The sequence below is a fragment of the Anabrus simplex genome, chromosome 1 (assembly GCF_040414725.1).
Source record: "Anabrus simplex isolate iqAnaSimp1 chromosome 1, ASM4041472v1, whole genome shotgun sequence".
NCBI classification, from domain to species: Eukaryota; Metazoa; Arthropoda; class Insecta; order Orthoptera; family Tettigoniidae; genus Anabrus; species Anabrus simplex.
In genome coordinates, this window is record NC_090265.1 from 964,796,252 (window position 1) to 964,809,540 (window position 13,289).

A 13,289-nucleotide genomic window follows, 5' to 3' on the forward strand; every position below is an offset into this window, starting at 1 on the left:
AATTGCCTTGATGTAACCATCACTAGATTTGATGAACATTTTAAATTTACAATATATAAGAAATCCACTGAAACGTCCGCCACCAACAAGGCAGATTCTGTACATCCCAACTCACACAAAAAGGCCTTGTATCACAGCATGATTAATAGAGCATTCAGTATTCATGTGTCCCTGTCTGATCTTGTAGAAGAACTACACATCATTCGGCAGATAGCTTTAACTAATGGCTTCAGCTTGCAGCTTATTAATAAACTTATTAATAAGATTAATTAAAAACCTAAAATGAATCTAATTAAAGAATCAAAACCATAGTCACATGACACTGTTTTTACATAAAATAGTAATAGTGTTCACCACTTAACCAACTCTTTAATAAAAATATAATGTTTGAATAGCATCCAGGACTTCGAACAATAATTTTCGTAAATTTTATAGTCCCAGTTCATTGAATCCAGGTAACAAATTCAAACGATAACGTGTGTATAGACTGAAATGTTTTGATTGTAGCAGTGCGTGTATTGGCCAAACAGCGAGAAGTTTCAAAACTTGGTATTTGGAGCATTTAAACGCTGTCAAGCATAATAGATTCTCGACTTTGGGATTACATGTTCATGAGACTAATCGTCATTTCTCCACCATCCAACAATATATGGGCATCCTCTGTTTCAATCAAAAAGGCCTCTTGACACTATGAAAAATTGTTTACAGAATTTCCTGAAAACACATTTGTTGTAAGAAATTAGTTCACTTAACTGCAGGAATATATGAGAAGAAGAAGTCTTAAAATATTCTTCATAGTATTCAAGAATGTAGAGCGCCATTCTGAGTCCAAATCTCACAGCGGCTAAGAAAAATCCTTTTAGATAGTGTCGGTGAACATCCCAGGGATTGTATCAAATATACATTTTTTTACGTGAATTCGACTGAGAGTTATTCAATACAACCCTTCCATTCACGTCAGACAAGTTTTACAGATGTTTCAGCTTAAAATCGACCGCAGAATCAACAGGTACTTATCAGCTATGTTATCATATTATTTCATATACTAATATTATCTACAAATAATAATAATAATAATAATGGATTAAATATTAATAACTATTATTTATTCAAAAATATAGTGTGTGATGGATCAATTCAATATTTCTGAAGCTCAAATATTTATCAATATTTACAATAATATTTTATTAAGAGCATTGATTGAGTACCATGTTTTTTTATCTTAATCGTCATAGCCTTCAATAAAAAAATATCATCAGCTTCTCTCTAAGCTTTTGATTTTATAAATAAATATATGATTCATATCACATAAATCTTTGTAGATTAGAATTCATTAAATAAAATTACCCTGTCTTAACACGAATTGCTTCTCACATCTCCTAGACCTAGGTTTCTTATAAAAGAACTGAACATTGAAGAGCTTGTCATGTCAAAAATAAATTATTTCAATGTAATGTTTGAAATGTTTAAAATTATCTCATAATAATAAATAAAAATTAAATATTTGATTTTTAAATGGACTGAGAACGATAATTGTATATTTTTATATCTTTCATCATACGTCTTTAATTAGGAATTGTTAAGTTAGACACACACACAGAATAAGATCAGTTTCAAATATGTAGCTTCCCATGGCTACCTACCATGATATATTTTTAAAGAATATTTAACTAGTCATAAACAATTATATTCGAAATACCTTCCTTGAAAATACATGAAATTACCCTAAATAGATTCAATAGCATCATTGTCAAGTTGTAATTAGGTCTTATCACCTCATTAAATTCAATCATTTAACTGCAAGTTGATAAGGAATACTATGAATGAAATTTTTAATTCCTCACAAGTGATAGGCTGTCATAAAGAAGACACTAAAATTGTATATCCTATTAACATCCTGTTATTTTAGCTTAAATCAGTTTAAACCATGTACATATTATGTAATTCTCTTGGAAATTGCCATATGAGTGTTAATTATAGATTATTGGAATTATTTTTGATGACCAATATCTGTTGTTAACTCGCACATTTATTACCAAGTTGCCGCTTATTATGTAATATGGATTATTCCATATTTAAACATCATTACTACCATTCAATCTAACCTTGATCCATATTTGCGTTACTTAACCATTCATTATTTAACCTTATATGAAAATACTTCCTCATACGTGTACATATTTATCATAATTCAATAACTACTTTCTCTTGTACAAAATTATTCCATAATCTCATACTCCCTTTCTCATATTTTCTTCAATATTTATACTGCATCACATGCCAGTATTACTCACTCGATTCTTCATAACGCACATATCAATTCATTTCATGACCATTTAGAATAACACTTCATGGATCGACAACTAATCATATGCATAGCAATATGCAACTCACTTATCCATATATCTTTATATTTAACCTATACTGGCTTAAACTTGGCAATAAGGCATCAATATTTACGAACTCGGTAACCTACGACTTGATATAAACATGTATCACATTTCATTTTCATCAAAAATCCCTATCTTTGACAGGGTTTAATGAAAATCTACTGAAATCAACTCTCCTACCTTAGGATGTATTTAAATTTTACGGAAGACTACCTATAATGCTTAAAGTAAATACAAAATTTTAATATTCCACCTTCTCAATACTAAAAAATCATTTGATGTTTTTAAAAAAACATTACAATGACGTTAAAAGGTACTAGTTTCAGTCCACTGTGGACCATCATCAGCCTAGCCAAATTACAACAGTAAAAGACATAGTGATAAAAATAGTATGGAGAAATGAGAGAGGATCTAGAAGGATGGGATGGTGGTGGAATGACAGATAAAAGTGAAAAAACCGTATTTGCGAATAATGATAAAAGTAACAGAAGTGTTCACAATGGACATTATCATTATTCACAGTGTTCACAATGACAAGTAAAATCTTTTTACATGACTTCACAAGATTTTACTTGTCATTGTGAACACTTCTGTTACTTTTATCATTATTCGCAAATACGGTTTTTTCACTTTTATCTGTCATTCCACCACCATCCCATCCTTCTAGATCCTCTTTCATTTCTCCATACTATTTTTATCACTATGTCTTTTACTGTTGTAATTTGGCTAGGCTGATGATGGTCCACAGTGGACCGAAACTAGTACCTTTTAACGTCATTGTAATGTTTTTGTAAAAACATCAAATGTTTTTTTAGTATTGAGAAGGTGGAATATTAAAATTTTGTATTTACTTTAAGCATAGTCTCAACTCAATACGGAACCTAACAATGAAGTTTATTACTTTTAATGACTACCTATAACCCTCCTTAATGCATCACTATTGAATCCCTCGCATCGAAACTGCACGTTATTAAACATTTCACGAAGATATAATGACCTATTCCTTCAAAATAATATCAATCAACAACTATCTTAAAAAAAAATGAAATACATAAATAATCTTAAAATAAATTGTGAAACTTTTCTTATTCTGTGTTTGTCTGCTGCTGGGGATGTTGTTTCTTCTGCTACATCGCTCTGTGGGCAGGTTTTCCCATGTTCAATGGCTCAGTCATCTGGGAATCTCGGTAAGTGAGCTCGTCTCTGCGGGTGATATCGGCTGGAGTCCATCAGTCGTCAATCCCATCTTTGATTTAGCAAGCCATTACGTCGATCTCGTTCGCATGCATAAAAAACACATTCAAAGATAACATTAATGTCATCTTCCTCTTAGTTGCAAAGCCTTCTTGTATTATTATTTTGCTTTCTAACGACAAATGTGATGTCAATATGTATGTTATATACAGATTACCAATATGTCTGTGGTAGCTTAAGATCGTCTTAATTCAATGGTAGTTTATTTTAAATGCTATCGTTTTTAATTGTGTTTCCTAAAGAAACCTTCGCTTTTCTTCCATACAATGCCAAGGTGAATCCTATTGTTTTTATATCTTCTTCTTTGTATTTCGTTTCGAACTTCATAAATACGATGTATATGGAAATAACTTCTCGTAATATCTTCAGATTTTACCAGCAAATATTATATTTTGGCTTGGATATATGTTAATTTTTAACAGAATTGCTCTTCCGATCTTCAAGGTTGCTTATTTCAAATCAGTTTTAGATTGTTCTTTTTGTTGACTCTAACAATTTATTTCGGTCAAGGTCATGGTCACTATGATTCCAATTGCTCGTATCATTCGACTTGTATTTTACTGCCGTTTAACCTACAAACTTTACAACATTATTCACGGCAAATGATGATTTTTAAATTTCGTATTTTGGTAATCAGGGTAATGAAATGGCACAGTAGATACAATTCAAAATTCACAGTCTTGATGAGATGTGGAAATAGACATATATGCATAGTGTTGTGGTACAGGACAAGAAGTCTTATGATATTCTTCTTATCACTACGAAGCATAGATACACTTTAAAGTCATTCATAATTTGATGAGATGTAGAATTGAGCATATATGCAAAGTATTGCCTTAGTAAAATGTGAGTTGAATAAATATATTATTGCAGTGCTGTTGGCTATATATGGCAGAAAAGCTGTGCCCAGTCCCCCATGGACATACCATCCGCTAACTCGTCCAGTGTGGTCTGCACGGCAAGCATAGTCCGCTGCAGCCCTGGCTGTTGCCTCAGGACAGCCCAGGTGCAGGCCTGATTTAGACCAATAACTGGCAGCCCAATGCATGTAACTATGTGATCAAAACTGTTGCAATCAGTGTTTGCACAAAACATAAGACGTGTCATCCAATGACAAAGACTCATGGATAGAAAAGTCAATCTTCTCCCGGAAGATTTAATCCTGCTGACAAAATACTAAAGCATCACATATAACCATTTTTCATAAATTACACTCCTGTTATTTCTGTGTCAGTACAGTTATTAATGAAAATGAAAGTTAAATAAAGTGCTGAATTTTATTACCATGAAGAGAGATGTAACTACAAAACAACAAACTATGACTAAATAATACATAATACAGAATCAATATCCAATGAATGCTCTTGCTGTGATTAAATAAATGAATGTCTTCACAACTAACCAATAATATTTCCTTGAATCCTCTGCAAAGTTCATAGACAACTTTTCTCATATGTGGAACCAGCGTGAATATACGCAAGGGTCGAACACAACGAAGAATCATCAGAAGCTGAGCTCCAGAATTTGGAGGAACATTTCTTGGCATCCAACACAGAAAAACCAAACTGACCTGTGAAGAAACAATACATATTACTCCACTTTTCACCTAAAATTAACTGACAGATTACCTTTTCAAAACGTGCATACACTTTGAAATGAAAGGAAAATAAGTTTATCCTATTTTCTAATTTTAAATGCTGTTTATGTTTATTAATGAACTCTCCAAAGTTTACAGTACGTGAAAATAAACTAATTATAGATAGAAAGGATGAGATCAAAACCTTCACCGAAAAAAGAAATGGTATGTAATGAGGTGGTCTGAGGTATGAGTTTCTGTAGTTATGTTCTAGTTTGTGAACTCTGGGCAACAGCTGGGTGATCTAGTCAGAGATCCTCAGAGTCAGGATACCAGTTGCTATGGAATAAGAAAGGGGATCTCTGACATATTCAGAGTCGGCCTTCGTGATCAGATGATTAGGACTACACAATCCACTGGTGGTGTCCCTAACACATTAGAATTACAAATTTCTCACTGTGACTATATAAAATCAAGACCACAATGCTCTTTTATAGAAATTTATTATTCATTCTCACTGTTATCGTGAGTCTCGGGCCTATGGGAGTGACGGAGTCCCACTCAACATTTGACTGACCAGTTATACCCTGGAAGAACTCAGTGAACAAAACAGAATTTAATAAGAATCAATATTAATGGAGCTTATGGAAGAAAGAAAGCAGAACTGATTGAGTCAGCAAAAATAAAATACCTGGACACATTAGGAATTAACCATGTTTGGATGAGAGAAGATAATAAGGAGGAGATGGGAGATTAAAAGGCATTCATAACATGTTAAAAGAGGACGAGCAGTGTGTGGTGTCAGAATATTCATTAAAAAAATCATATAATGCAACATAGCTTCTCTTCTTTCTACAGGTTTAACACCGCACTAACACACTGAAGGTTTTTGACGATGCAACGATGGAAAAGGGTCAGATTTGGGAACGAAGCAACTCCGGCCTTAATTAAGCTACAGCTTCAGCATTTGCCTGGTGTGAAAATGGGGAACCACAGAAATCATCTTCAGGACTGCCGATGGTGGGATTTAAACCCATCACCTCCTGAATACAAGCTCACAGCTACACAACTCTAACTGCACAGCCAACTTGCTCAGTAACACAATTTCTGTTGACCATGTAAATTAACCAATGACGTGAGTAGATTTGGTGGTTCCAGGAATTAGGACTAGGATCATCTCACATTATTCACCATGTGAACATGCAGATGATGAAGTGGACAAGTTCTAAGAAGCACTCAGTGATGTCAAAGTCCAAGTCAACAGCAATAGTATAACATAGTTTTAATGGGTGATTTCAAAGCAGGAATTGGAACAAAACTGGAGGATATGAGGATCTGAGAGGGTAATGGACAAACGTAGGGAAGATATAGAAGCTAATAGGATTGGAAAGCTTTAGTAGACTTCTGTGCTAGTGTGAGATTAGCAGTTGTTAATTCATTCTTCAAACACACAGCTACTCACCACTACATTAAGAGATTTTATTGCTGGTAGTTTAATATTGCACTAATACACAGAACGTTTTCGGCAACCCAGATGTGGGAAATGGCTGGAATTGAATGGCCATGGCCTTTATTAAGATAGAGTCCAAACATTTTCCTTGTATGAAAATGGAGAACCATCTTCAGAGCTGTTGATGGTTGGGTTCAAACCCAACATCTCCCAAATGCACACTCACAGCTACATGACCCAAATTACATGGTTAACTTGCTTGGCCCACATCAGAAAATAGGCTAGTGGCTTTACGTCGCACTGACACAGATAGGTCTTATGGCAATGATGGGACAGGAAAGGGCTAGGAGTACGAAGGAAGCGGTCGTGGCCTTAATTAAGGTACATCCCCAGCTGACATGAGGACTCTGGACTTAAGACCTTATGATGCCCTGGACCGTGCAAAATGGCAAGCGAAGATAAGAACAGCGGACCCTGCACCAGCAGGAAAACACTAGGAGGAGAAGAAGAAGAAGAAGAGATAACTCAAAATTCCTAATAATTGATTTTGATATATTTCAGCATTTTGAACTAGTGAGAGATTTTACAGGGGTATGACCCAAATTTGGGCAATGTTTGACCTATATCAACTAACAGAATGAATAAACAATTGGCCCTATCAAAAAGTTACGTGCACCATGTGGCCCTGAAATAAACAGTTTCTACAAGATACATCATATGCATTTTCTTTGTAACTCTGAGAGTTTTAAAGAAAATTCAGCTTTCTTGTGTTTTTGGCTGTGGTACACGGTGATAAACCATACTACAGACTCATACACTCACTCATTGTAACTAAAATAACAGATAAACAGTTGGCGCTATCGGGAGAATAAAGTCCACCTGAATACATTTGCTACAACAAACATCATAAGCATTTTCTCTGTAACTCTGAAGGTTTTCAAGAAAATTCAGCTTTCTTGTGTTTTTGTTGTCCATGGCAAAATACTGTACTATGCACGCACTCACTCACTCACTCACTCACTCACTGTAACTACAGTGATCAGCCAGAACATTATGGCCACCTACCTACTATTGATATAAACCTGTCCAGGCAATAGCAGCGTCACCTGACGAGGAATGACTGTTATTCAGACACACGCATGGTGGATGTAGTATCAGTGAGCGTGCTGTCGTGTGTAGAATGAGGAAGGCACTTTACAAAGGAAAATTTAATGTGTCCTCCAATTCAATACAATAACATAGCTCCATCATTAGATGGAGTAATAAAAGTCAAACATGTTTTGACTCGTTTGAGCCATCTTCAGTGAAAAAAGGGGGTTCAAGTTATTTACATAATAGATGCTAAAAATGTGCCAAAAACATAATGAAAGAACACATGAAAAACAAAAGAGACATGACAGAAAATAAAAACAACTCGATATATACAAGGCATGCAATCTATCTAAGTTTGACCGAGGGCAGATTGTGATGACCCGGAGGCTTGCACGAGCATTTCAGAAACTACACGACTTGTTGGGCGTTCAAGGAGTGCTATAGTGAGTGTCTTAAACAAGTGGCAAACCGAGGTGAAACCACGTCCAAATGTCGAGGGGTTGGGCGGCCACCCCTCATTACAGATGTCGGATGTTGTAGGCTGTGCAGACTGGTAAAACAGGACAGGCAGTGAACTGTGGCAGAACTAACATCAGACTTTACAGACTATTATGCTGGGCAGAATACAAGTGCGTCTGAACACAAAGTGCACCAAACACTCCTAAGGATGAACCTCCGCAACTGACAACCCATGCACGTGCCAATGTTAACACCATGACATTGGCAACTACGACTGAAATGGGCACGTGACCATCATCACTGGACATTCACACCGTGGCAGAGCATTGCATGGTCTGATGAATCCCAATACCTTCTTCATCATACCGATGGGAGGGTGCAAATCCGGCATCTTCCAGGGGAATAGCTCCTTGACACCTGTACTGCGGGACGGAAACAAACTGGCGGTGGTTCAATTATGCTCTGGGGAACATTTACGTGGGATTCCATGGGTCCAGTGGAGCTTGTGAAAGGCACCATGATGGCCGAGAAGTATCGTACACTGGGTGCAGACCACGTATACCCCTTCATGACGATCATGTTTCCCAACGGGAATGGCATTTTTCAACAAGATAATGCACCATGTCACAAGGCCAGAAGTGTGATGCAGTGGTTTGAAGAACACAGTGGCGAGTTGTAATTGATGTGCTGCCCCCCCCCCCCCCCCCCAACTCACCAGATCTTAACCCGATCGAACACATCTCGGATGTAATTGAACGTGACGTCAGAGATCTTCGCCCCCCTCCCCGGAATTTACGAGAATTAGGTGACTTGTGTGTGCAGATGTGGTGCCAACTCCCTCCAGCGACCTACCAAGGTCTTACTGCTTCCATGCCAAGATGCGTTGCCGTTGTTATCCGTGCCAAAGGTGGACATACTGATTATAAGGTGGGTGGTCATAATGTTCTGGCTGATCAGTATAAAATAATGGGAAAACTGTTGGCCTTATTGAAAAATGAAGTCTGCCATGCGACCTTGAAATGAAATTTTCTACAAGAATCATCATATTGTAACATGTTGGTGGGGTAGGTAAATGAACACACAACTACACAGGCACACAATCCACTAGTTTGTGCTCTCTCTATGTTCTCACCGTTCATCCTAATTATTCAGTCTAACACAAACAAACTAAAAAATTCTACATACACACTTCTGCAACTGACACTTGGACCCTAGGACAGTTCACTATTAAATTCACTGCACAACGGTAGCGGCTGCATTGTTCACAGTTTGCATGCTTAATCACAGTCTTACATTCACACACACGCAAGAGCCTTTGTTTCTCACGGTCGCACGTCGCTCAACTGCACTGTTCCGCCTTTGCTGTCAGTTCACAGGCCGCTCTCCATCGACGCTGTTCCAACATTCCACAGCAGTACGCACACGTCACAGACTGTCTCTCTAGCAGATCTGAGCCCACACTGAACTGTTACAATCTAGTCTGGCCTCTCTCTCAGAGGGAGGTTGGCCCTTCCAGATTCTTTGGACGAAGAAAAATCCCTGGATCTCTCCAGAAACCAAAGGATCTAGTTACACATTCTGGCTGTTTCTCTCATGCTATTTGAGGGCTGTGCTGAGATCACATAGTGATGTCAGTAGTGGGGGTGAAGGGCTGACCAATGTATACTTGACTTGTCCTCAACTGGTTGCATGCGGTGATGAGAGGGCAGGGCAGTAACTCAGTGATGTCACCTACTGGTGGGAGCCAGGCTTACTTGTTTCACCCAAGGTCACATGTTAAAATGACGCAAGTGTGATAAACTGATATAACTTGAAAACAATATTCTCTCACCCATGGGTAAATAATGCAAGTATCAAGCTCAAATAATTATTATTATTTTTACGATGATGATAATGATTATTATTATTACTATTGTACTATGAATTTTATCCCCCCCCCCGCCCCCCGATTCCTTTCTCCTTTCTTATTCTCATGTCTGCGGGCTGTTTGAGCTCACCTTGTTTTAATTTATGGTTATTGATTGTGGCTGGATGTTTTGAGTGTAACGCCATTTATGCATTTAATCACGAATTATAGTTTCCTTCCTAAAGTATGCCTCCAGAGTAAAAGGAAGTTTAATTCCACTCTGGAGTAGTTCCCTCCTCAAGGTTGGCCGCAGTGCCGCTTGCCTCAATACCTTGTGCTACTATGCCCCGCCTCCCCTTACTGACCAATGAGAGTCGGGGCGCCCTGCATAAAAACCTTGGCTTTGGCCTTGCCAAGGCAGTTCCTCGCTTCACCGTTGCGCAAGTTGTTCTTGCTCAGTTGGCTGTGCGGGCTCGCCCATTGGGGCTTGAACTCAGACCACAAGGCATGGAGGTAAGCTTTTGAAACTCTTAGTACAAAGGGGATGAAGGGAGGAGCCAATTTACATGGAATGTAAATCACTTAAATGATATTTCGGTATGATGGGAGTGCCTCTTGTAAACGTTACATTTAATTATTTCACTGTTTACTAACTATTGATTTCTCTAAATTGGATGTTATTTCTGGGAGTTGTATTCTCTGCGTAGCGTAGGTTTGCCGTCGGTACCTAGATGCTAGTTATGCAGGACTATTGAACCTATTTTATTGTGTTACCTGACTTACGTCGGTATCTAGGCCTTTCTAAATTATATGGCAAATTAGTTATTGCATTTGGAGCCGCTACGATCTGGCCAAGTGTCAGTGAGGTTCTCTATGTGTATAACAATTTGTAAAGTACTGGAGCTGTCTGGAAAATTCGGGATTTGAAGTTTTTCGCCTTTTGATCAGGAAACCTTTCCACTCCTGCTCTTTTCTCATCAACATTAAACCTGTAGAATGTTATGAAAGGTCAATTACAGTAGGCTTTCATGTTTGGTGTTGAATTTGATCTCTTCCAGAACTACCTGGTCCTCCTCCCAAACCTAATATCTGGGAGATTAAAAAAAAAAAAAAAAAAACAACCTAGTTAGTAAGTTGGTTTTATGTTAGAGGGCTGGTCCCCTTCCTCGAACATAGTGTGTACATGGGCCAAAGCTACTTTTACTTCAGATGTAATATGTTAGTACAAATCCGAAGTGTTTGCTAGTCATTAGAATAAATGACCCAAGTGAAGCAAATGAGCCTTACTATTCAAATAAAATTGATGTGTTAAACCCTAACCCCAGTGTTTTAAGTCCAGGAACTGGCCCGCACCTTATTTCGAAATTGCTGCTGGCAAAACATGGTACAAAACTGGTAGCAGAGCATGTTTTAAGTGGGTCTGGACTAGGCGTTCAGTTAATTTGAGAGGTTGAACTCTGAAAGTTGTTCCGCTCAGCTTTATCTAAAATTTTCCTTTTGCCGTTAATCTTATTCATCCCATGGCTACTCAAGATGTGGCGTGCCCGGTAACGTATCCACAAAGATGCACACGAGATGCTGTCAGTTGGTACAATTATATTTTCATATATATTTAAAAATTAATACTCACATAACCTTAAACACTGTTGTCAAAAACAAAACATTCACATCACAAATCGCCATTTAAAGACAACTGCCAATCGCTGCACATCAAGATGACAACATTGAAACACAAATAAAACAGTTGACTGCTTAAAAGCATGTCCCACACATGGTTACAAGCATGACCTTGCTACTGGAGCTGGGAATGGAGCAGTTGCTCCTATGATTGCAATTGGTAGTGCGAGTGCAGCGCTCCCTCCGGTATTCTCCGGTAGTAAACTGTTGCTTGGAAACCAATCGGAGTTTTTGGTGGGCGAGCGGAGGGCGAGCGGAAGACAGAGCTACAGTACTGAATGTGTACTGCTTTGCATTTCCAGTAGTGGAGCGCAACGGATGTGGTAGCGACGTAGTAAATACTGCTTTGTTGGTGTGAAGAAGGCGAATATATGAAATATATACATTCTCATTTATCATTAATGTTTAATAATATAAAAGTCCATGCAAATAGAATACACCTTTTTCATTATATTTCCTTTGAACTATGAACTGTGTTGTCCGGCCCGGCGGTGTACGGGGCAACGCGTCCGCCTGTCACCCAGCGGTCACGGGTTCGATTCACAGCTGGGTCAGGTTTTTTAAATTGTAATGATTAATATCCCTGGCCTGGGGACTGGGTGTTTTTGACGTCCTTAATCTTCCTTTCCTCACACACAACATTCCACACTACCGCCTTTCCAAATACACGCAGGTTCATAAAATATGGTGCCAGTAGGGGCAAAAGATCCACATGGATCGACGCCCCGAACAAATAGCATTTTAAAGAAAATGACCAATGTTGAAAAACAAAGCGAGAAGCGGGACTCGAACCAGTGATTACGGAGGAGGAGAACTGGGAAACCACGGAAAACCACGTCCAGGGTGGCTGAAGGGGGGAATCGAACCCACCTCTACTCAGTTGACCTCCCGAGGCTGAGTGGACTCCGTTCCAGCCCTAGTACCACTTTTCAAGTTTCGCGGCAGAGCCAGGAATCGAACCCGGGCCTCCAGGGGTAGCAGCTAATCACACTAACCACTACACCACAGAGGCCGAAGCAAACTGAATTTCAACAGATCAAAATCTGTTATTCATAGCGTAACAAATAATGAGGCAATCTTGAAACGACTGCAGCATTTGAATGACAAACGTAGAAAACTCGTGCACCTATGGACTTAGTACTGAAACCTAAATTGTAATTCCACCCAAGATCACCGTTACTACATTGCCCACATTAAAGCATTCGAATTTTCAGTCAGTGAATTCAATCGGATGATTACCGGAGGCCTCCAGAGGAAGAGCGAAAACAATTGCTCCGCTCCACTCCTACCGTTCTCAGCTCTAGCCAGTCTGTCTTCTTCTTCGCTAAGTCATGTTCCACAGTTTCATCTGAGATTACATCGGTTCGTCATTGAACGTAGAGCTGGGAAACGGAGCAGTTGCTCCTATGATTGCAATGGGCAGTGCGAGTGCAGCGCTCCCTCCGGTATTCTCTGGTAGTAAACTGTTGCTTGGAAACCAATTGGTGTTTTTGGTGGGCGAGCGGAGGACGGAGCAACAGTACTGAATGTGTGCTCGCTTGCAGT

At 38.5% G+C, this 13,289-nt stretch overlaps 1 protein-coding gene across 2 annotated transcripts in view; it reads right to left on the minus strand.

The window, feature by feature from the left end:
- Nucleotides 1–13,289, minus strand: part of na (sodium leak channel non-selective protein na) — a 711,066-nt gene that overhangs the window by 291,931 nt on the left and 405,846 nt on the right. For both annotated transcript variants that reach the window (XM_067148870.2, XM_067148869.2), the window contains exon 18: nt 5,047–5,214. In XM_067148870.2, coding sequence (XP_067004971.1) covers nt 5,047–5,214 — 168 coding nt within the window. The remainder of the gene's footprint in view (nt 1–5,046; nt 5,215–13,289) is intronic.